At 41.2% G+C, this 26483-nt stretch overlaps 1 protein-coding gene across 1 annotated transcript; it reads right to left on the reverse strand.

Annotated features, from left to right (window-relative positions):
• Window positions 1–1580: 1580 nt before the first annotated feature.
• LOC139460241 (type VI secretion system spike protein VgrG1b-like) lies at window positions 1581–26483 on the reverse strand. The gene is made up of 5 exons (XM_071241749.1): window positions 26432–26483; window positions 24942–25325; window positions 24153–24320; window positions 21306–21469; window positions 1581–1817 (listed from the first exon to the last, which is right to left on the reverse strand). Exons 1-5 carry the CDS (start codon window positions 26481–26483, stop codon window positions 1581–1583), a joined length of 1005 nt encoding a protein of 334 aa, XP_071097850.1.

Genomic DNA, 26483 nt, shown 5'->3' on the forward strand with positions numbered 1-26483 from the left:
GCTACTTGCCGACTCGTCTCGCATCAAAACATGGGGCTGTGTACTCGCGAGAAGATGACCACGGAGAACGCTGATCATTGTGCCGGATTAACGAGACTGGGTCACGTTCCACAAAGCGATCGTAGCGCTACGACTGTCGTAAGCCTATGCTAAAGAATGGAAGTTACGATCATCTTAGCGCTACGATCGCTTTGTGGAACGGGGCCCTGATTAATAAGTGATTTAAGCAATTAGATGCAAATTAGGTGTCTCGGAGTCGGATTGCGAGACTGTCGGATTAAAGGGTCTAAACAGCACTGATTTAATCGGTTCCAAATATTAGTGTCGGATAAAGCCGATTGTCGGATTAACGAGAGTCGGACTAACGAGACTTGACTGTATGTGCAAATGACGAGGGAGCATTTGGGCAGTGAGGTACAAGCGCCATCTGACGGCAGCGGTGTTAGCTGTAGCTAGTGAGGTACAAGCGCTACTGAAGGCAGCGGTGTTAGCTGTAGGTGGTGAGATACAAGGGCCATCTGACGGCAGCGGTGTTAGCGGTAGGTGGTGAGATACAGGCGCCATCTGACGGCAGCGGTGTTAGCGGTAGGTGGTGAGATACAGGCGCCATCTGACGGCAGCGGTGTTAGCTGTAGCTAGTGAGGTACAAGCGCTACTGAAGGCAGCGGTGTTAGCTGTAGGTGGTGAGATACAAGGGCCATCTGACGGCAGCGGTGTTAGGGGTAGGTGGTGAGATACAGGCGCCATCTGACGGCAGCGGTGTTAGCGGTAGGTGGTGAGATACAGGCGCCATCTGACGGCAGCGGTGTTAGCGGTAGGTGGTGAGATACAGGCGCCATCTGACGGCAGCGGTGTTAGCTGTAGTTAGTGAGGTACAAGCGCTACTGAAGGCAGCGGTGTTAGGGGTAGGTGGTGAGATACAGGCGCCATCTGACGGCAGCGGTGTTAGCGGTAGGTGGTGAGATACAAGCGCTACTGACGGCAGCGGTGTTAGCGGTAGGTGGTGAGATACAAGCGCTACTGACGGCAGCGGTGTTAGCGGTAGGTGGTGAGATATAGGCGCCATCCGACGGCAGCGGTGTTAGCGGTAGGTGGTGAGATACAAGCGCTACTGACGGCAGCGGTGTTAGCGGTAGGTGGTGAGATACAAGCGCTACTGACGGCAGCGGTGTTAGCGGTAGGTGGTGAGATATAGGCGCCATCCGACGGCAGCGGTGTTAGCTGTAGCTAGTGAGGTACAAGCGCTACTGAAGGCAGCGGTGTTAGCTGTAGGTGGTGAGATACAAGCGCTACTGACGGCAGCGGTGTTAGCGGTAGGTGGCGAGATACAGGCGCCATCTGACGGCAGCGGTGTTAGCGGTAGGTGGTGAGATAAAGGCGCCATCTGACGGCAGCGGTGTTAGCTGTAGCTAGTGAGGTACAAGCGCTACTGAAGACAGCGGTGTTAGCTGTAGGTGGTGAGATACAAGCGCTACTGACGGCAGCGGTGTTAGCGGTAGGTGGTGAGATACAGGCGCCATCTGACGGCAGCGGTGTTAGCGGTAGGTGGTGAGATACAAGCGCTACTGACGGCAGCGGTGTTAGCGGTAGGTGGTGAGATACAGGCGCCATCTGACGGCAGCGGTGTTAGCGGTAGGTGGTGAGATACAAGCGCTACTGACGGCAGCGGTGTTAGCGGTAGGTGGTGAGATACAAGAGCTATAGACGGCAGCGGTGTTAGCTGTAGCTAGTGAGGTACAACCGCTACTGAAGGCAGCGGTGTTAGCGGTAGGTGGTGAGATACAGGCGCCATCTGACGGCAGCGGTGTTAGCTGTAGCTAGTGAGATACAAGCGCTACTGAAGGCAGCGGTGTTAGCGGTGTTAGCGGTAGGTGGTGAGATACAGGCGCCATCTGACGGCAGCAGTGTTAGCGGTAGGTGGTGAGATACAAGCGCTCCTGACGGCAGCGGTGTTAGCTCTAGGTGGTGAGATACAAGCGCTACTGACGACAGCGGTGTTAGCTCTTGGTGGTGAGGTACAAGCGCCATCTGACGGCAATGATCTTTCGTCACCATTCGCCCCTTTCCGTAACCTACAAGAAGACTCGTCCCCTATCGATGAATGTGATGTGCCTACACATACGACAAACCAATCGCAATGCCTGTATGACTTCAAGTACTTCCGTTAAAGAATATTTGTTGATTTGACATGTCTTGCGCCTTAAAACATACCCAAGATACAGTTAAATGTGTTGTATAATACCGTAAGCCCCGATGTGTTTTAAGTAGCTTCTGGAATATATATGCTATATAGGTTAAATATACGTGAATCATTACGCATCAAGTTGACAAGTTCTTTTAGCTATGCCAGTTTGCACTTAGACGGAACCCAGTCGCAAAAATGGCTGCGAGAGGGGCACGAGTCGCTATTCGGTTTGCCCCGGAATAACACGAGTTGGTCACGAATGGGCAGTGGTATTAGCTCTAGGTAGTGAGGTACAAGCGTCCTCTGACGATGGATCGGGTGGTCAGGTTCGGTAACTTGGTTCATTTAATCCTATTACAATTGCGTGGATCGATGTTTATGATGTCAGTCACTGGCTTTTGTAATCCAGACTCGACTATTTACAGACCGCCGTTATATAGCTAGATTATTGCTGCTGATTGATTGATTATTGCATATGTTGACGAGAGACTGTTGTCGAACAGGCCCGGTGTCCGCGTCTCGACTGAGACGTTAAGTCCTGGCATAGTCAGATATTTTACTGTCGCTTCAAAACAGTGTACACCTCCTCGGTAAAAAGTCTACGAGTCGATGGCCCGCCTACATTTCATAGATAATAGATAATAATTCATTCCAGTTTGAATGTTTGAAAACACCGTGCATATCTAATACATAACACCACAACCATGGCAAACACACTGGTGACATACACGTGCTTGCACGCACGACAGGAGACATATGTTTTCGCCTTGCCCTGGACTATCTTACTTCACAGCAGGTCGTCAGTTTGCAAAGCGCATGTGAAGGCTACAGACAAAAAATATTTTAATCTTGTTCTTGTTTAGAGACACGTGATTTTTAGCTGATGATTAAATGGTGTTTGTGTCCATGCATACACTGTGCCCAGATATTAAACGGAATATTCAACCATTAATATTTATTGTAAACCGACAATATTGTTTTTATTTCCAAATGACAATTTGCAGTGTAACTCCCATCACAACACATATATCCAAACATTCTGCTATAATTCCTTCTAACTACAGCCACGGCATGGTATTAGGGCTGGGACGAGTCCAAATTTACTACCCGGGTACCCATCCCTCTATTACCCGACTCTACCCGGGTACCCACTGTAGGTTTGTATTTAGATACATGTATTAAACAATCTGGTCATTCATACACTGAAGTTGAATTAAGTTATATCTTTATTCAACCATATGAAAAATCAGGAGGAATGGGTGCATAGTCAGAAAGAAATGCGAACATTTGTGACTTGTAGTGTAACCATTCCACAAGTACATTGTGGGGCCGACCTAACACATGTAAACATAGCCGATGTTCTGTGTCGCTGGTTGTTGTAAGTTGAGGTGTTTTCTGTCGTAAAAGTTACAACTTAGTTTCCACCACGAATGTTGGCAAACTGCAGGAACTGCAAGCCATGAAATAGCGTGCTTACCGTGTTGGTTGGACCATATAATACCGTAACCGACGTGAATCGAAGGAGTGATACTCAAACGAATTCCGATTGGTGATGCTTGGCCGTTTTTGAACTTTGGTCCTTCCTTCAGCGCACGTTTCTTCCCGAGGTGGTTGCTGATTTGGTTTGGGACCATGCTGTCGCATACAGTCAGTTTCCGGATTTGGAGAGTTGCCTCCCTTGGCGACTATGTAGCGGTAGGGCGCTTTGGTTATGGTAGTCCTGCTCAGAGGGTTTTGCCATGGGGTGACACACGACTTACACAGGAACTCGATGATAGCGTGTATTGCATAGTATATTAGTATAGAAAAAATCCGGAAATTACGGCCCTATACAGGCTTGAGCTTCTCTTTGTTCGGGCGGAGATACTGTTAACACTATGTCATAATCCGAGCCCACGTGGTGGTTAGTCCAGACTGCCAATGCTCGTGACTTTTTTATGGTAACACGTTTGATAACTACGTCCACTGTTGTGGCTCACAGAGTTGTGGGTGCCTGTATACACCGCCACCGATGAGAGACATGTGTCGCATTTATAGTATGAATAATTGTATATTATATGGACTCGAAGTGCTCTCTGTGAAGTGCGGCCATTTTGCTCATAACGCGTGTTTTGCGTAACTTGTCAAATGTCCGTGAGACAAAGTGGCATGTGAATAAACCCATGTGTGTTGAGATTCCTCTTGTGTATTTTATTTGTTATTTATTATTGAAAATGTAACATGGGTTTGAAACGGTTCCACTGCTACGCAATTGACTGGTCACAATACTGGGACCGCAAGCTCTGGTATATTCCAGTGACAGTACAAAGTAAAGCGTCGTCACCGTGAGGCGAACATGGCGAACGAAAGAAAAGCGTAAAATGCAGTATGGTACACTGAGCACCAGGTGTACATGCACATATGTGGCTATGAAGCTGTATGGTAGACTGAGCACCAGCTGTATATGCACATATGTGGCTATGAAGCTGTATGGTACACTGAACACCAGGTGTACATGCACATATGTTGCTTTGAAACTGTATGGTACACTGGGCACTAGGTGTACATGCACATATGTGGCTATGAAGCAGTATGGTACGCTAAGCACCAGCTGTACATGCACATATGTGGCTATGAAGCTGTATGATACACTGAACACCAGGTGTACATGCACATATGTGGCTATGAAGCTGTATGGTACACTGAGCACCAGGTGTAACATATATGTGGCTATGAAGCTGTATGGTACACTGGGCACCAGGTGTAAATACACATATGTGGCTATGAAGCTGTATGGTACACTGAACACCAGGTATACATGCACATATGTGGTTATGAAGCTGTATGGTACACTGGGCACCAGGTGTACATGCACATATGTTGCTATGAAGCTTTATGGTACACTGAGCACCAGCTGTACATGCACATATGTGGCTATGAAGTTGTTATGATACACTGAGCACCAGGTGTAACTCATATGTGGCTATGAAGCTGTATGGTACACTGAGCACCAGCTGTACATGCACATATGTGACTATGAAGCTGTATGATACACTGAGCACCAGGTGTACATGCACATATGTGGCTATGAAGCTGTATGGTACACTGAGCACCAGCTGTACATGCACATATGTGGCTATGAAGCTGTATGGTACACTGAGCACCAGCTGTACATGCACATATGTGGCTATGAAGCTGTATGGTACACTTAGCACCAGGTGTAACTCATATGTGGCTATGAAGCTGTATGGTACACTGAGCACCAGCTGTACATGCACGTATGTGGCTATGATGTTGTTATGATACACTAAGCACCAGGTGTAACTCATATGTGGCTATGAAGCTGTATGATACACTGAGCACCAGGTGTACATGCACATATGTGGCTATGAAGCTGTATGATACACTGAGCACCAGGTGTGCATGCACATATGTGGCTATGAAGCTGTATGATACACTGAGCACCAGGTGTGCATGCACATATGTGACTATGAAGCTGTATGATACACTGAGCACCAGGTGTACATGCACATTTGTGGCTATGAAGCTGTATTATACACTGAGCACCAGCTGTATATGCACATATGTGGCTACGAAGCTGTATGGTACACTGAACACCAGGTGTACATGCACATATGTGGCTATGAAGCAGTATGATACACTGAGCACCAGGTGTAACTCATATGTGACTATGAAGCTGTATGGTGCACTGAGCACCAGGTGTAACATATATGTGGCTATGAAGCTGTATGGTACACTGAACACCAGGTGTACATGCACATATGTGGCTATGAAGCAGTATCGTACACTGAGCACCAGGTGTAACATATATGTGGCTATAAAGCTGTATGGTACACTGAACACCAGGTTTACATGCACATATGTGGTTATGAAGTTGTATGGTACACTGAGCACCAGGTGCAACACATATGTGGCTATGAAGCTGTATGATACACTCAACACCAGGTTTACATGCACATATGTGGCTATGAAGCTGTATGGTACACTGAACACCAGGTTTACATGCACATATGTGGCTATGAAGCTGTATGGTACACTGAGCACCAGGTGTACATGCACATATGTGGCTATGAAGCAGTATGGTACGCTAAGCACCAGCTGTACATGCACATATGTGGCTATGAAGCTGTATGGTAGACTGAGCACCAGCTGTATATGCACATATGTGGCTATGAAGCTACATGGTACACTGAGCACCAGGTGTACATGCACATATGTGGCTATGAAGCAGTATCGTACACTGAGCACCAGGTGTAACATATATGTGGCTACGAAGCTGTATGGTACACTGAACACCAGGTTTACATGCACATATGTGGCTATGAAGTTGTATGGTACACTGAGCACCAGGTGCAACACATATGTGGCTATGAAGCTTTATGATACACTCAACACCAGGTGTACATGAACATATGTGGCTATGAAGCTGTATGATACACTGAGCACCAGATGTACATGCACATATGTGGCTATGAAGCTGTATGGTAGACTGAGCACCAGCTGTATATGCACATATGTGGCTATGAAGCTGTATGGTACACTGAACACAGCTGTACATGCACATATGTGGCTATGAAGCTGTATGATACACTGAACACCAGGTGTACATGCACATATGTGGCTATGAAGCTGTATGGTACACTGAGCACCAGGTGTAACATATATGTGGCTATGAAGCTGTATGGTACACTGGGCACCAGGTGTACATACACATATGTGGCTATGAAGCTGTATGGTACACTGAACACCAGGTATACATGCACATATGTGGTTATGAAGCTGTATGGTACACTGGGCACCAGGTGTACATGCACATATGTGGCTATGAAGCTGTATGGTACACTGAGCACCAGGTGTACATGCACATATGTGGCTATGAAGTTGTTATGATACACTGAGCACCAGGTGTAACTCATATGTGGCTATGAAGCTGTATGGTACACTTAGCACCAGGTGTAACTCATATGTTGCTATGAAGCTGTATGGTACACTGAGCACCAGCTGTACATGCACATATGTGGCTATGAAGCTGTATGATACACTGAGCACCAGGTGTACATGCACATATGTGGCTATGAAGTTGTTATGATACACTGAGCACCAGGTGTAACTCATATGTGGCTATGAAGCTGTATGGTACACTTAGCACCAGGTGTAACTCATATGTGGCTATGAAGCTGTATGATACACTGAACACCAGGTGTACATGCACATATGTGGCTATGAAGCTGTATGATACACTGAGCACCAGGTGTGCATGCACATATGTGGCTATGAAGCTGTATGATACACTGAGCACCAGGTGTACATGCACATATGTGGCTATGAAGTTGTATGTTACACTGAGCACCAGGTGTACATGCACATATGTGGCTATGAAGTTGTTATGATACACTGAGCACCAGGTGTAACTCATATGTGGCTATGAAGCTGTATGATACACTGAGCACCAGGTGTACATGCACATATGTGGCTATGAAGCTGTATGATACACTGAGCACCAGGTGTGCATGCACATATGTGGCTATGAAGCTGTATGATACACTGAGCACCAGGTGTACATGCACATATGTGGCTATGAAGTTGTTATGATACACTGAGCACCAGGTGTAACGCATATGTGGCTATGAAGCTGTATGATACACTGAGCACCAGGTGTACATGCACATATGTGGCTATGAAGCTGTATGATACACTGAGCACCAGGTGTGCATGCACATATGTGGCTATGAAGCTGTATGATACACTGAGCACCAGCTGTACATGCACATATGTGGCTATGAAGCTGTATGGTACACTGAGCACCAGCTGTACATGCACATATGTGGCTATGAAGCTGTATGATACACTGAGCACCAGGTGTAACATATATGTGGCTATGAAGCTGTATGATACACTGAGCACCAGCTGTACATGCACATATGTGGCTATGAAGCTGTATGATACACTGAGCACCAGGTGTACATGCACATATGTGGCTATGAAGCTGTATGGTACACTGGGCACCAGCTGTACATGCACATATGTTGCTATGAAGCTGTATGGTACACTAAACACTAGGTGTACATGCACATATGTGGCTATGAAGCAGTATGGCACACTGAACACCAGGTTTACATGCACATATGTGGCTATGAAGCTGTATGGTAGACTGAGCACCAGCTGTATATGCACATATGTGGCTATGAAGCTGTATGGTACACTGAACACAGGTGTACATGCACATATGTGGCTTTGAAAGTGTATCATACACTGGGCACTAGGTGTACATGCACATATGTGGCTATGAAGCAGTATGGTACGCTAAGCACCAGCTGTACATGCACATATGTGGCTATGAAGATGTATGATACACTGAACACCAGGTGTACATGCACATATGTGGCTATGAAAGTGTATGGTACACTGGGCACTAGGTGTACATGCACATATGTGGCTATGAAGCAGTATGGTACGCTAAGCACCAGCTGTACATGCACATATGTGGCTATGAAGCTGTATGGTACACTGAGCACCAGCTGTACATGCACATATGTGGCTATGAAGCTGTATGATACACTGAACACCAGGTGTACATGCGCATATGTGGCTATGAAGCTGTATGGTACACTGAGCACCAGGTGTAACATATATGTGGCTATGAAGCTGTATGGTACACTAGGCACCAGGTGTACATGCACATATGTGGCTATGAAGCTGTATGGTACACTGAGCACCAGCTGTACATGCACATATGTGGCTATGAAGCTGTATGATACACTGAGCACCAGGTGTGCATGCACATATGTGGCTATGAAGCTGTATTATACACTGAGCACCAGGTGTACATGCACATATGTGGCTATGAAGCTGTATGATACACTGAGCACCAGATGTACATGCACATATGTGGCTATGAAGCAGTATGATACACTGAGCACCAGGTGTAACTCATATGTGACTATGAAGCTGTATGGTACACTTAGCACCAGCTGTACATGCACATATGTGGCTATGAAGCTGTATGATACACTGAGCACCAGCTGTACATGCACATATGTGGCTATGAAGCTGTATGATACACTGAGCACCAGCTGTACATGCACATATGTGGCTATGAAGCAGTATGATACACTGAGCACCAGCTGTACATGCACATGTGTGGCTATGAAGCTGTATGATACACTGAGCACCAGCTGTACATGCACATATGTGGCTATGAAGCTGTATGATACACTGAGCACCAGCTGTACATGCACATATTCGGCTATGAAGCCACATATGTCCAGAGACAGCCATACATTCTTGGGCACCAACGCCTGCCTCGGACAACTTCGTGGCCGCTGTTGCACGGACACAGTGGCTTGACTGTTTAGGAAGAAATGGACATCTTCTTGCCATATGTCTTCCCAGGTAATAATATAATAATTCCAATTTTCGCAAAGTTAAAAGAAATTGTTTCACCGATAACTGATGTGGACATCTTGCTTGACAGTAACTCAAATACTCAAATAATGTATACTTCATAGCAGGATAAAGTACAGTCGGTGAAGCGTCTTAGATTACACAATACTTGGGGGTAGAGAAAAGAGTCAGTAATTATTTAATTGTTTTTGTTATTTTTTAAACGAAACTCTTTTTGGGATAATGGATATTCGTACATATTGTTAGCAATCGTAATTCATGATAAATGTATAATATAATATAATATAATATAATATAATATAATATAATATAATATAATATAATATAATATAATATAATATAATATAATATAATATAATATAATATAATATAATATAATATAATATAATATAATATATTGAGGTTATCACGCGAGTGTGTTTGGGGATGGTAAATATCCTGTTTAGGAATAAACATTGTATTTAGCGAGCCATTATATAATGGGTTGGTTTCTCGGCAGGATAAAGCCAACGGATAAAAACGATATCCGTTGGGGTCATATGCGGATAGAGATGCAAATATCAAAGGTCAAGTAGGGAGGTAAGGCATGTTATAAGTTTGGGCAGCTTTCGAGATATAAATTTCAAAACAATTTTGCGAGGGCACGAGGGCACGAGGCCTAGCCAAGCGGGATCAGTAGCCGTATGTGCTTGTAGACCTCTGCGGCTTGAAACTGTCTCCACAAATTAAAATAGTTGGATTTGGCCGAAATATGTTTGAATTGTTACCTTGTTGCGTTTTGTCGCTCTGTGTACATCTAACTACCCTTCTTAACGTTATGACAGGACAGACCGACTGTCAACAACGTCTGACCATGGCCGTGACGTCTCATAGACCTATAGGGTTAGAGTAGCTTCCCTTTGACAAAAGGCAGTTACTCTAGCGGACAGACCGATGGATTGCCGCGAAAGGCAATTAAAAACAATTGTTGATTTGCGTATATGCTGTTTCGCCACTGTATAAGAAACAGATTTCAGTTGGAACTATATTGGCTACTGTCACTGTCCGACTGACACATCACTTATCCTGTGACGTAATAAATATTAATGCGCGCATTCCAGGAAAACTCGCAGTGTTTCGGTAATGTTTGTGAGAGAGGGAAAGCGATTTTGAAGCACAGAATTAAAGAATGACATTATATGATGAAGAGGTTATCACGCTTTGTGTGTTTGGGGGTGGTAAATATCCTGTTTTAGGAATAAACGCTATGTATTTAGCTCGCCAAGGCTCGCTAAATACAATGTTGATTCCTAATGCAGGATATATACCAAACACACTCGCGTGATAACCTCTATATATATATATATACTGTCACCTGTCTAAGAGCCACTAATGTCTAATTACAGGGTCTGGCCAGCTTTGTATAAAGGAAGAATTAACTATTAAGGAAGAATTAATTGTGGGTATAGGTGGGAACTTTGTGATCATTTATTTGTGTAAAATATTGCATACCTACAGCTGTAGCTTGTAAATGTTATAATACTAGATTAGTGCAAGGGGCTTTTTATCGCCTGTTATTTTCGTTTTTCATTTAGGACCCTGAAATATATTCACAAAAAATGAGTTTAAAGGAATATTTATAAATCAGTCATTGTATTAGGTATTTGCATATCACATGGATTAAACACAGCTATCGAAAAGAAGTCAAGTATTGCTAATATGAATGGGACATTGAGAAAACGTTCGGAAGACGAAAGAGGTATTTAAAAACGTCAAATTTTACGTTTAGATACGTTTATCTATTGAGGGTACCCTATTGAGGGGTTATTCTCGGCAAATAGTAATTTTAAAAATGCACTTACTAATTTATCAGAGGAGAGGACTTAAAGGATGTTATACATTTTTGAAGGAGGTGGGAAGGCACAAATTTGATGAAATATCTTCAGACAACGAATTAAAGATAGTATTATGAGATTGGTATGGGGATATGCATATTACTTGCCCGTGGTGGTCCTTTATATAAAGAATCTAAAGATTTTTTTGCTGGAGGAATATTTATGAAGAATTAAAACTTATCAGTATAAGTTGCCTTAACCATCTTTTACATGGTAGATAGGGCAGCAACAGATAAATAGAAGCGATGGGTTGTGTACTTAATGTAAGAGTTGGGACATAGAAGGCGAAGTTGATGTTGTGTTACTGTATCCATTGTATGACCACTTACGAAGCCAGTATTCACCTAAACATTATAATAGGCCTTCAGAATATAAGTATAAACAACTAATTATGTCTTGTATTGAACAAAGTACACTTAGAAACTTATCAAACGTGTGTTATGTGTTATAACTTTCTCGCAACTATTTGTCAATATAATGAATGAATGAATGAATGAATACTCTTTATTTCCCCCAATGATTTGGAGAGTAGTACATACAATTACATTACATTATTTGACAACGGCAGTGACAAAATACATGTAAATACAACAGATTGAGCTGGGTAAGCATAATGAAGTGATGCGTAAAACTATATCTACATGATGTGTGACATAGCTTCACAAATACAATATGGATGTTAAGTTCCATGAGCTGACATGTTTAGCCACGATACTCATGAATGTTGCCCAGCTGTCAAGTGTCATGTCCTGGACCACATCTGTGATAGCAACTAGGTATGTCAGAATCTTGACGGCATCACTAGACGTGTCCTCAAGTCTGAGATATGTTTCAAGGCTAACATTGTCAAATAGAGACTCACTGAGCACATTTCTCTGTTTCATTAGGCCATCACAGTAAAGCAATTGGTGCTTAACAATGTCATCACATTCACACATTCACAGTTACAGATAAGACACAGTCCTGGCGTTACAGGTAATATGCCGAGCTTTACAAGAGCATATACAGGGGGGGAAGCAATATCATACCATACACACAGAGACCAGAGACGATGTGGGGCAAGGCGGGTGTGGATAGCACTAAACCTATGCATGTCTGGACGTTGTTGCAAAGTATTTCTCCAATTCATATTTTCAGACTCACTAATAGCTCGTTGTACCATGCTCTTCCAAACACTCTTAGATGGAAATTCCCCAGAGTTGATTAGTTTATCTAAGACGCCTGAGAATCCATACTTTTGAGCCACATTCAGTAGATCATGTGTTATGGATCTGGCACTGTGTGAGAGAGTGGTGACATACTGGGATAGTCTGAGATAGAAAATCGGCTTCACAATGGTTGTGCCTGCTGCTCTACTGAGTCGTCCCAGAAAGAGAAGCTTCATTTTCTCCACCTTGCCCAGCATTGACCACAATCCTGGAACCTGGGTTGTAGCAGCTGTAGAAGATCTCCTGTGAAGGTTTTGGACTCGTCGTGCAAAGTAGCGCTATATGGTTTCCATCTCACTGATATCAAGGTTGTTGATATTAGGCCAGAGCTCACATGCATAGAAGGCAGCGGGGAAGATCACTCGTTGCCAGATATTCGATGAAGATACTGGGCTCAATCCTCCAGCTCTAAGACCAACATTTCTTAAGGAGTTGATTGTCTGTCGCGCCTTAGCACAAGCCCTACTAGTTCGTTCACTTGCTTTTTCCGTGTGTATCAGAGAGCCGGCATAAATCGTACTGATTTGGATATTCATTGTCACCTCTCCAATTCTGAACACAGGTCTATTACAATGTCTTCTGTTATTGCAAAAAGACAAGACACAGCTCTTATTGGCGTTATATGTCAGTCTCCAGCGCTGAGCATACTGGTGGATAGTATCAAGAGACATATTCAGTCCATGTACACTTGTACTCACAACAGTAGTGTCATCAGCCAGTACTACCGTTGGGATGTGCTCCTTACCAACAATTAGTCCACATTGTAGATTATCAAGCTGAGATATCAGGTCATTAATATAGACTAGAAACATCCATGCTGAGAGCACGCGACCTTGTCCTACTCCTTGTTGAACATTGAACAAATCACTTACTTACTTACTTACTTACTTACTTACTTACTTACTTACTTACTTACTTACTTACTTACTTACTTACTTACTTACTTACTTACTTACTTACTTACTTACTTACTTACTTACTTACTTACTTACTTACTTACTTACTTACTTACTTACTTACTTACTTACTTACTTACTTACTTACTTACTTACTTACTTACTTACTTACTTACTTACTTACTTACTTACTTACTTACTTACTTACTTACTTATATTGGAGATTTAACGTGCGCTTTCCGACTGCAAGCGTATGTCGCAGACGGGCCCGGCCAGGCCATTTAATGTGTTAGCAATGAGGGGAAAAGTGAGTTTGTGCAGCCCAGGAAGGGGGCTTTAGGGGCTGCTTATATAGTAATTTTGAGATTTGGAAAGAATGCCAAGAGTGGGTGGGGGACGAACTAAGGGACCTGTGTGTAATCACTTGTCCTCCCATTGTATTTAACACAAGCACTTGCTTCTTGGTAAGACTGACGGATAATGTGCCATGCACGGCCTTTCACACCAAGATTGTATAGTTTCAGTAGCAGCCCCTCATGCCATATCCTGTTGAAGGCCTTTTTGTTATCCAGAAAGGCAACATATATATTTGAGTGTCTATCTTGATAATAAGAAATAGCCTCTTTTAACACATATGTAGCAACACTGGCGCCATGCTCTTTCCGGAAGCCGCACTGGAGACGATGTGGGAAATCAGGATTAATAGATTTGATGTAGGACTCCAGTCTGTCTAGCAACAGCCTCTCAAATACCTTCCCAATCACGGATGTTAGAGTGATACCGCGATGATTAGCTGGGTTACATTTATCTTTACTATTCCCTTTGTAGATGGGAATAATAGTTCCAGTTCTCATCATGACAGGCGTGTAACAAGTACTGATCATCATATTGTTTAAACAGAAGATTGTCAGCATTACAGAGGGTGTTCTACAGTAATTATGTCTTGTATTGAACAAAGTACACTTAGAAACTTATCAAACGTGTGTTATGTGTTATAACTTTCTCGCAATTATTTGTCAATATAATGTATACAGTTATGTTACACAATCATATTAGTTTACAGTAATATATTTTTGCATTGGGTTACATGTACTTTACTATTAGCGCAGAGAAACATCCTTGCCTACATGCAGAGAAACATCCTTGCTTACATGCAGAGAAATATCTTTGCCTACACTGGACAAAATATCATCCATTCCAAAAAATCCAAAACTTGGAAATACCACCATTCCAATTGGAAATATGACCATTCCAATATTTGGCAAGGTCATATTTCCAAGCTTGGATTTGTTTGGAAATGTTTGGAAATGTTTGGATTCGTTTGGAAATGTTTGGAAATGTTTGGATACAACATGTCATAATCATATCTGTTAAAAGTTGTACAACTTTTGACCTTATGTGAGATTAGTAATGACATGAAAGTAAATAATTAAGAGTATTTTGGCACTATGTACCACGAAAAGACCAAATCATGAGCAAATGTAACTTAAAGAATTTCTGTCATTTAAAGTGGCTACTCTTTATATTTAATTTCTTATCTTCCTTGTCTATAATCATATGACATTGACTTTGAACTTTGAACAATTAAACAAATATTTTGTTTTCCCATACCGACTTACGGTTGTCGTAGAACAAAGACGTTTCGAAAATATAGAGGGCCTCATTATTATAATTTGAACTAATATACATATGTACATGATAATACTAGGTATAAATAAATTTTGATAAGTGTTCGCACAAGAATATGAACTTCGAATTATCTCGGAATTATGCGCAACACATAGGGCTGGAAATTGTATAATTGTTCTGGAGCTATCTGACGGTGATTCAAAACAGGTGACAAGATTTCGTCAAATGAATCATTGAGCCAGGAATGCAACGATTTAAATGCTGACAAAATGAATAAACATATCTGGAACAGAGTAGACTGTTCATGCGGACAATTATATACTACGTCTATTGCCAATGAAGTTTATCACCCCATGTTATAGCATTTGTTTCATATAAAAGATAGAAGCCAAATAAATGGGACAATTAGTTGTTATGAATTAGCTTTACCTCTGTGACATATCACGCAACTAAATGTGAATATGTTTATCAAATAATCAATTACAGTAAATAACCTAGTGTCCTTATTTATAAACAATTTAATTACGTATTGGGGTACAATATATAATACACATATACACGGAATGATTTCTTATTTTGTCAATTTAATCATAACCCGAATCATACAAATCAAAATGTGAAAGTAGTGACTAACTTAATGATCAAGGCTATAAATACTCAATTGTATCTATTAATCCTAATAGTATAACAATAAACCCTGTGTAATATACTGAGCATATTTAGATACATCCGGATCTACGACCGCAGCCATATAATCAATCAAGGAAAGTATATTAGATTGAATTACAATTGTGCTATCACTTAAACAAAATTTTCCGTTATCCACGTAAGCCTAAACCTGGGAGAAATAAAGTTCTGTTCTGTTCTGAAGACGCCCTCATGATTAGTTGGTGCCAGTCTAGACTGTCCAATCAACGTGAATATACAAACCGTGATGTTACTGGACCAGTTGATGACACCTGTCAAACTCAAAGTGCCCCTGGTCCTCCACCCACCATGTGTAATACTTTAGCGTACTTGATTGTTTAATTTGCAGTTATATCACTGTTAGGCTGAGTGATGAGAGAATACATTTTGTTGTTTTTGTTAACGATCGTTTCCATTTTCAACGTGGTAACCTTATAAGTGACTAACTTTTTTATCATGATGAACTGAAACATATTAAAATAATCAGAGGGACTGACGATCGCATTTTTCGCATAAATGTCATGCTCGCATCAATTTTATGATTTACTGAAGATAGATGTGAACATTTCTGAGCAACGATCATGATTGGGTAAGGGAAGAAATCTTGTCGCCGCATGCAATTGGATTCAGTTCAGAGATCGCAGCTTGACTGTTCGGTACGGCCGAAAGGCGGCAGCCATGTTGTTCACGCTCCGCTGATCACGGGGCCTCATTTGTCTGTATTCTGCTCATGAGCCGGGATGCGCATGAAACACGGGTGTCAAAACGAATATATTCACCAATTATACGTACGGTCAATTAGCCAGTCCAAGAGACAATACCCTGGTTCTACCACCTTTAGGTGTAATAACGTCGCATGCCCCTGGTTCACGGTTCGTCTGATCTCCCGTCATAAAACCACGATGTTTATTTACCTGGGGCCTCCGACAGCGCCGACTTCCTGTGTACATGTACGTACATGGCAAAAAATGGTTTGACAGTTGTTTGACGGAATCAATCAATAATTATTGACACGGTGATGTAATTACAATTTGTCACTATTCAAAACTCCTATTTTTATTTTTCTATTGTTCAGCTGTATTTTCGACCAGTTTTATATGTATAACAAATCTTCTCTTGTATTTATAAACCAAACCTAAAAACATTATATAAGGACAATTGTGTTTTTAAACCGTAAGTTTTCTATTAAAACAACCATGCAAGTAAGATTTCAGCCGTAATATTACTTTAGTCACTCCACAGATTACACATCTTATATGCTGCAAACGCAGCGAATGTAATGCTACTACGTCACAGCTGCCTCGGTAATTAAGGGCTGGAATGTTTTTGTGAAGGCAGTTAGAGCAGACGAATTTTCCCCCTCGCTGTATAATGACGGTCGCTAACCATATATATGTATTTTTCGTGTTTTTGGCTTGATTTGATTGTCCTTTGGGGAAAACAAATGTTCAGTTGTTAAAGCAAACCCTTTTCCCTTGAACGTTAAAAGACAGCTGACTTTGTCTTTTTCTGAAATATCAACGTTGGAGTCGTTTATATATTCGGAAATCCATATCATGGTTAATATTTATAATATAATATGGACAATGGTAAAATTCATTATCGCAGTTTAAGTGCTATTCACAAATGTATGTAAATCTACTTCGTGATGAATGAAGCATGGCAATAAATGTATGCATCTGATTCTTCATTTGTTGTGTTAACTTTGACGAGAATGAGTTTCGTTAATGATGATCACTCTCACAGATTTTTTGATAAGAGGATAGGACTTTAACTGGAGAATAGTTATGAAAAAAAAATATAAGTATAGGCGGTCTGTGCACATGTGGTGAAACTGATACCTCATTGATTTGCTAATCGGGATTTGGAAATCATAGTCTGTCATTAAATTGATTTTAAAATATATGGTTTTGACTGTAGTACGTCCTGACATCACAATATTATGTTGTAAACAACTTATCTTATCTTATGTTAAGTAAAACAATTATTGATAACTTCCTGAATTCCAATTGTTCAATGAACAGAATTATTCACAGCTCTGGCGTCAGACAACAATAAATTAGATGTTACCAAAGACTGTCCATTTTATGATCTTAGGCACATGTCGGCGCACTTACATGTGAGCCGTCTAGAGGACTGTCTGTTTTGTAATTAAATGGCAGCTGTCATCCAGCCGAATACTTAATCTTGAGACCTATTAGTTGTCTCAGCACTACACAATCAGCAATCTAAAAAAACAACAAAAAATCCTCATCCTAACCGACTCCCTCAGTGGACTACAAGCCCTCAAAAATAAAAACACTAATAAATCAAATACTCAATAGCTCAAACAACTTAACTAGGGTAGGTAGACAAATAGAGTTCATTTGGACCCCCGCCCACGTAGGAATCTTTGGAAATGAAAAGGCAGTTAAAGCAGCAAAATTATCCCTTAAACTCCCAGAAATAAGCTTAAACTTACCCAGCTCAAAATCAGAAATCAAAAGTCTCACTAAACCAAAAATCAACAAAAAATGGCAAAATATATACCAAAACTTAAATAGTACTAAAAGTACTAAAAAAAACCCTAAATAAACCAAAAATATTACAAATTCAAAGCCTTAGGTTTATACCTAATTAAAACAGGACTAATTAGTCGCATTTAAACCCCAAATAAAATGATAAAACCAAAACTACCTTATCTAACAACCACTCAACACATACAGCTCCCATAGTTTGTCCCCCACCCACTCTTGGCATTCTTTCCAAATCTCAACTTACTTACTTACTTTGGAGATTTAACGTGCGCTTTCCGACTGATGCGTATTTCGCACACGGGCCCGGCCAGGCCATTTAATGTGAAAGGGGCGAAAGTAGTCTGTGCAACCCAAGAGGGGGCTTTAGGGGTTGCTTATATAGAATTTGGGAATTTTGAGATTTGGAATAGATGCCGATGGGGTAGGGGAGGAGAACTAAGGGAGCTGGTTATGGTGGATGTTTGTGTGTTAATGTAATTTTGATTTGGTAGATTATAGTGTTTTTAGATGCGTTTTATTAGTTCCGTTTTGATTAAGAATACGCCTAAGGCCTTGAAGTTTTCTAGTTTATTTTGTGGGTTTAGCATTGCTTCTAGAGTGAGAGCCTTGTTTAGATTGAGGGTGGTTTGTAATGCGGGTTCGATGTGTTAGGTAGTGTGTGCAGTAGATGAGTGCGTGTTCTGGGGTTTCTAGTTGTTTGCAGTGTGGGCAGGAACCTGTAGTATGTTTTTTAAATTTTTTTGGTGGTTATTTAGGTTGGTGTGTCCTGTTTGGAGTTTAGTGATTACTCTGTCGATTTTTTTTGATGAATGGAGAATTTTTGGTTTGGTTAGTGGTTTGCTGAGTACTTTTTTGATTTGGCTATTTGAGTTTAGATATAGGTTATGCCATTTTTTGGTGATTTTTTTGCTTATTTACGCTTTTAATTTCTGATTTTGAGCTGGGTAAGTTTAAGCTTATTTCTGGGATTTTGAGGGATAGTTTAGCTGCCTTATCGGCGTTTTCATTACCGTATATTCCTACGTGGGCAGGTATCCACAAGAAGGTTATTTGTTTGCCTGCGTTAGTTAGGTCGTTGGGGCTTTTAAGTATTAGATTTATTAATTTAGGTCGGTTTTGGGTATTTTTGTTTTGGAGGGCTTGCAGTCCACTTAGGGAGTCGGTAGGTATTAGGATTTTATTGTGTTTTTTGGATTCTTGACTATGGAGGGCTGAGGCCATGCCCATTAGTTCTGCCGTGAATATTGATTGGTGGTTTGGGAGTCGGAAGGATTGTGTGGTTTTAGTTGGTTGTGTGGTATGGACTCCGAAACCTGTGTGTTTGGAGGTCGGATCTGAAGATCCGTCCGTGTAAATGTGACACCAATTTGGCCAATTTTCGTGTATGTATGGTAGTGTGGTGGTTTTAGCTATGTTTGGGTCGGTTTGTTTATTTATTGTGCTAGCTAGTGTTGTGTCTATTTTGGGTATTTTAAGTTTAGGGGTGAAGATATTTGATTGTTTGCAGTTTTGTTTAAGATTTTTAATTTGGTGTTCATTTAGGTAGTTTGTTATTCTTTGGGATATTGGGGTAAGTAAGGGGTGTTTACGAGCTAGAGCTTGGTTTTTAGGGCTGATATTTTGGTTTATGAAGTTTTGGATTAGAGGGTGTGATTGGGATGCGGCCCAGAGATTTAGGCTTAGCTGTTCCCTGCGTAGACTTAGTGGCATTTCTCCTGTTAAGGCCTGAAGTGAAGTGTAGGAGGTGCCACGTTGGGTGCGTGTAATTAGTTTGAGAGCCTGATATTGTATTGAGTCAAGTTTTTTAGATAGAGAGTTGTTTAGGGTGTTGTATATGGCGCAGCCGTAGTCTAGTTTTGATCTAATTAGTGATATGTAGAGTGAGAGGAGGGTATCTTTGGAGGCTCCCCAGTTTGAGCCAGTTAGGCATCTTAGGGTGTTTAGGTCTTTACTGCATTTAGTTGTTAGGTTTTGGATGTGAGCATCCCAGGTGAGATGTTCATCGAGAATAAGTCCTAAGAATTTGGTTTGGTTTTGAAATTTGATTGTTTGATTGTTTAGCTGGAGGATTAGCGAGGCGGGTTTCATGTTTTTATGTTTGAATACTATTCCTGTTAAGTTAAGGGAGAAGCCCCATTCACCAGCCCAGTGTTGTATTTTATTAAGAGATTTTTGGAGTAAATTTTGGGTCATTTTAATGCTTTTAGTGCGGATCCAGAGGGCTCCATCATCCGCGAATTTTGATGTGTTTATTTTAGGGGATAGGCCCTCGAAGAGATCGTTTATCATTATATTAAAGAGTGTGGGGCTGAGGATACTGCCCTGGGGAGTGCCATTTTCTAGGGGACACTGGTCCGATAGAGTATGGTCTATCCCCACTGTTATTTTACGTTCGTTTAGAAAGTCCTGAATGTAGGTTATTATTTGTCCTTTTAGTCCTATTTTTTTAAGTTTTTGTAAATCTCAAAATTTCAAAGTACTATATAAGCAACCCCTTAAGCCCCCACCGTGTTGGAAATATGTTTGGAAATGTTGCCATTCCAATTTTGGATTTTTTGGAAAGATCGATTTTCCAAGCTTTGGAAAGTTTGGAATGAGCGATCTTTCCAAAGCATTCCAACGTTCATTCCAAATTGGAATGGACCTATTTGGTCTTGTGCTACTACATGCAGCGAAACATCCTTGCCAACATCGAGAGAAACATCCTTGTCTATATGCAAAGAAACATCCTTGCCTACATGCAGAGAAACATCCTTGTCTACATGTGGAGAAACATTCTTGTCTACTTGCAGAGAAACATCCTTGTCTATATGCAGAGAAAAATACTTGCAAACATTGAGATAAACATCCTTGCCAACACTCAAAGAAACATCCTTGTCTACATGCAGAGAAACCTCCTTGCCTACATGCAGAAACAAATCCTTGTCTATATGGAGAGAAACATCCTTGCCAACATCGAGAGAAACATCCTTGTCTATATGCAAAGAAACATCCTTGCCTACATGCAGAGAAACATCCTTGTCTACATGTGGAGAAACATTCTTGTCTACTTGCAGAGAAACATCCTTGTCTATATGCAGAGAAAAATACTTGCAAACATTGAGATAAACATCCTTGCCAACACTCAAAGAAACATCCTTGTCTACATGCAGAGAAACCTCCTTGCCTACATGCAGAAACAAATCCTTGTCTATATGGAGAGAAACATCCTTGTCTACATGGGGAGAAACATCTTTGTCTACTTGCAGAGAAACCTCCTTGCCTACATGCAGAGAACATCCTTGTCTACATGAAGAGAAACATCCTTGTCTACATGGAGAGAAACATCCTTGCCAACATGGAGAGAAACATCCTTGTCTACATGGAGAGAAACATCCTTGCCTACAAGCAGAGAAACCTCCTTGCCTACATGCAGAGAAACATCCTTGTCTAAATGGAGAGAAACATCCTTGTCTACATGGAGAGAAACATCCTTGTCTACTTGCAGAGAAACCTCCTTGCCTACATGCAGAGAAACATCCTTATCTACATGCAGAGAAACATCCTTGTCTACATGGAGAAAAACATCCTTGCCAACATGAAGAGAAACATCCGTGTCTACATGGAGAGAAACATCCTTGTCTACATGGAGAGAAACATCCTTGTCTATATGCAGAGATACATACTTGCCAACATGGAGAGGAACATCCTTGAGAAAATGGAGAGAAACATCATTGTCTACATGGAGACAAACACCCTTATTTACATGGGTAGAAACATCCTTGTCTACATGTGGAGAAACATTCTTGTCTACTTGCAGAGAAACATCCTTGTCTATATGCAGAGAAAAATACTTGCAAACATTGAGATAAACATCCTTGCCAACACTCAAAGAAACATCCTTGTCTACATGCAGAGAAACCTCCTTGCCTACATGCAGAAACAAATCCTTGTCTATATGGAGAGAAACATCCTTGTCTACATGGGGAGAAACATCTTTGTCTACTTGCAGAGAAACCTCCTTGCCTACATGCAGAGAACATCCTTGTCTACATGAAGAGAAACATCCTTGTCTACATGGAGAGAAACATCCTTGCCAACATGGAGAGAAACATCCTTGTCTACATGGAGAGAAACATCCTTGCCTACAAGCAGAGAAACCTCCTTGCCTACATGCAGAGAAACATCCTTGTCTAAATGGAGAGAAACATCCTTGTCTACATGGAGAGAAACATCCTTGTCTACTTGCAGAGAAACCTCCTTGCCTACATGCAGAGAAACATCCTTATCTACATGCAGAGAAAAATCCTTGTCTACATGGAGAAAAACATCCTTGCCAACATGAAGAGAAACATCCGTGTCTACATGGAGAGAAACATCCTTGTCTACATGGAGAGAAACATCCTTGTCTATATGCAGAGATACATACTTGCCAACATGGAGAGGAACATCCTTGCCAACATGCAGAGAAAAATACTTGTCTACATGGAGAGAAACATCCTTGCCAACATGGAGAGAAACATCATTGTCTACATGGAGACAAACACCCTTATTTACATGGGTAGAAACATCCTTGTCTACATGCAGAGAAACCTCCTTGTCTATATGCAGAGAAACACCCTTGTCTATATGCAGAGGAACATCCTTGTCTACATGCAGATAAACATCCTTGTCTACATGGAGAAAAACATCCTTGTCTACATGGAGAGAAACATCCTTATCTACATGGGGAGGAACATACTTGTCTACATGGGGAGAAACATACTTGCCTACATGGGGAGAGACATCCTTGTCTACATGGAGAGAAACATCCTTATCTACATGGAGAGAAACACCCTTATTTACATGGGGAGAAACATCCTTGTCTACTTGCAGAGAAACATCCTTGTCTATATGCAGAGATACATACTTGCCAACATGGAGAGAAGCATCCTTACCAACATGAAGAGAAACATCCTTGTCTACATGCAGAGAAACATCCTTGTCTATATGCAGAGAAACAACCTTGCCTACATTGTGAGAAAAATCCCTGTCTAGAAGCAGAGAAACATCCTTGTCTATATGCAGAGTAACATCCTTGTTTACATGGAAAGAAACATCCTTGTCTATATGCAGAGATACATACTTGCCAACATGGAGAGAAACATCCTTGCCAACATGCAGATATACATACTTGTCTATATGCAGAGAAAAATACTTGTCTACATGCAGAGAAAGATCCTTGTCTATATGGAGAGAAACATCCTTGTCTACATGAAGGGGAAACATCCTTGTCTACTTGCAGAGAAACATCCTTGTCTATATGCAGAGATACATACTTGCCAGCATGGAGAGAAACATCCTTGCCAACATGCAGAGAAACATACTTATCTACATGAGGAGAAACATCCTTGTCTACATGCAGAGAAACATCCTTGTCTATATGCAGAAATACATACTTACCAACATGGAGACAAACATCCTTGCCAACATGCAGAGAAACATCCTTATCTACATGCAGAGAAACATCCTTGCCAACATGCAGAGAAAAATACTTGTCTACTTGCAGAGAAAAATCCTTGTCTATATGCAGAGAAACATCCTTGTCTACGTGGGGAGAAACACCCTTGTCTACTTGCAGAGAAACATCCTTGTCTATATGCATACATACTTGCCAACATAGAGAGAAACATCATTGCCAACATGCAGAGAAACATCCTTATCTACATGGGGAGAAACATCCTTATCTACACGCAGAGAAACATCCTTGTCTATATGCAGAGAAACATACTTACCAACATTGAGAGAAACATCCTTAACAACATGCAGAGAAACATCCTTTTCTACATGCAGAGAAACATCCTTGTCTACATGGGGAGAAACATCCTTGTCTACTTGCAGAGAAACATCCTTGCCCACTAGCAGAGAAACATCCTTGTCTATATGCAGAGGTACATACTTGTCTACATGAAGAGAAACATCCGTGCCAACATGCAGACACAAATACTAGTCTACATGGCGAGAAACATACTTGTCTACATGGGGAAAAACATCCTTGTCTACATGGGGAGAAACATCCTTGCCTACATGCAGAGAAACATCCTTGCCTACATGCAGACAAACATCCTTGCCAACATGGAGAGAAACATTCTTGTCTATATTCAGAGATACATACTTGCCTACATGGAGAGAAACATCCTTGCCTACATGCAGAGAAACATCATTGTTTAAATGCAGAGAAACATCCTTGTCTCCATGGAGAGAAACATCCTTGTCTACTAGCAGAGAAACATCCTTGTCTATTAGAAGAGAAACATCCTTATCTACATTGGGAGAAACATCATTGTCTATATGCAGAGAAACATCCTTGTCTATATGCAGAGAAACATCCTTGTCTAAATGTGGAGAAACATCCTTCTCTACTTGCAGAGAAACATCGTTATGTATATGCAGAGATACATACTTGCCTACATGGAGAGAAACATCCTTGTATATGGTGAGAAACACCCTTGTCTACTTGCAGAGAAAGATCCTTGCCAACATGCAGAGAAAACTATTGTCTACATGGAGAAAAACATTCTTGCCAACATGCAGAGAAACATTCTTGTCTTCATGCAGAGAAACATCCTTGTCTGCATGGAGAGAAACATCCTTGTCTACATGCAGAGAAACATTCTTGCCAACATGCAGAAGAACATCTTTGCCTACATTCAGAGAAACATCCTTGCCAACATCGAGAGAAACATCCTTGTCTATATGCAGAGAAACATACTTGCCTACAAAGAGAGAAACATCCTTTTCTATATCGTGAGAAAAACCCTTGTTTACTTGCAGAGAAACATCCTTGCCAACAGGGAGAGGAACATTCTTGTCTACATGAAGAGAGACATCCTTGCCTACATGCAGAGAAACATCCTTGTCTACATGGAGAGAAAGATCCTTGTCTATATGCAGAGAAACATCCTTGCCTACATGGAGAGAAACATCCTTTTCTATATCGTGAGAAAAAACCTTGTTTACTTGCAGAGAAACATCCTTGCCAACAGGGAGAGGAACATTCTTGTCTACATGAAGAGAGACATCCTTGCCTACATGCAGAGAAACATCCTTGTCTACATGGAGAGAAACATACTTGCGTACATGCAGAGAAACATCCTTGTCTACATGGAGAGGAACATTCTTGCCTACATTCAGAGAAACATACTTGTCTACATGCAGAGAAATATTCTTGTCTACATGCAGATAAACCTCAATGCCTACATTCAGAGAAACATCCTTGTCTACAGAGTTTTACAACTATACAACGGCCTATTTGTGGCATAAGTCAATAAAGATTTCTGTCTATATATATATATATATATATATATATATATATATATATATATATATATATATATATATATATATATATATATATATATATATGTTTTGTGGTTATGACACATTTATTGCAGATGTACTAGGCACAAACACGCAGTTATATGACTTGATATGCAACAAGAACGAATCTTTCATGTCCCCTCAGTCCTAATGCGTATGACTATATTGAGGTCGGCAATGGACCACGGTGTTGCTGCATAGGGAACACATGTCTCACATGTCGTATGATATACACTGTGCTGAATAGAGCAGCGAAATGTGACATGGGTTTACGGAACTACTAATGTTTGCTGTGTGCGGAGATATGGGATGTACGCTTCTGCAGCAGTCTTGATTGTGTAAACCATTAAGAAAGGTTAAACGATAAGGTTTTCACTCTCGCTGACACACGTGCAGTAAGGAAGTAGGGGAACTGGAAACACAGAATCCACAGAATCTTGTACCCGCGCCCAGGGATTATATTATAATAACTATTCTGTCACAAAAAAGTTGCAATTAGATTTGCCAGTATGGCTCTGTGTAGTGGTTTCGTAGCTACGCAAATATTGTATAAATATCCTCCGTTACAAATATTTTGCTGTGTCCCTGAGTGGCGACGCAGAAATAAATAAAAATCCCAGGTAGCTTCTGCGGAGGCTCCACGGGAAGTTGGGGAATAGAAATTGCGTTGAAGAGTAGCTGGTGTTATCATCACCAGGATCGTGGCACAGATTGTTCAGTTGCTGTCGCTTCAACTCGTAGTTCAT

This window comes from Haliotis cracherodii, unplaced genomic scaffold (assembly GCF_022045235.1).
Source record: "Haliotis cracherodii isolate W230 unplaced genomic scaffold, xgHalCrac1.p SCAF_14, whole genome shotgun sequence".
Taxonomy (NCBI): domain Eukaryota; kingdom Metazoa; phylum Mollusca; class Gastropoda; order Lepetellida; family Haliotidae; genus Haliotis; species Haliotis cracherodii.

What these genes read in the sequence shown, in the direction of transcription:
- LOC139460241 (XM_071241749.1), bottom strand. Translation starts at nt 26,483, where the DNA reads ATGAACTACGAGTTGAAGCGACAGCAACTGAACAATCTGTGCCACGAT. An exon ending in GAATGTTTCTCTGCATGTTG is followed by an intron (nt 24,321 to 24,941) that starts GCAAGAATGTTT and finishes CTCTTCATGTAG; the next exon opens with ACAAGTATGTACCTCTGCAT. An exon ending in GGATGTTTCTCTCAATGTTG is followed by an intron (nt 21,470 to 24,152) that starts GTAAGTATGTTT and finishes CTCTGCATATAG; the next exon opens with ACAAGGATGTTTCTCTGCAA.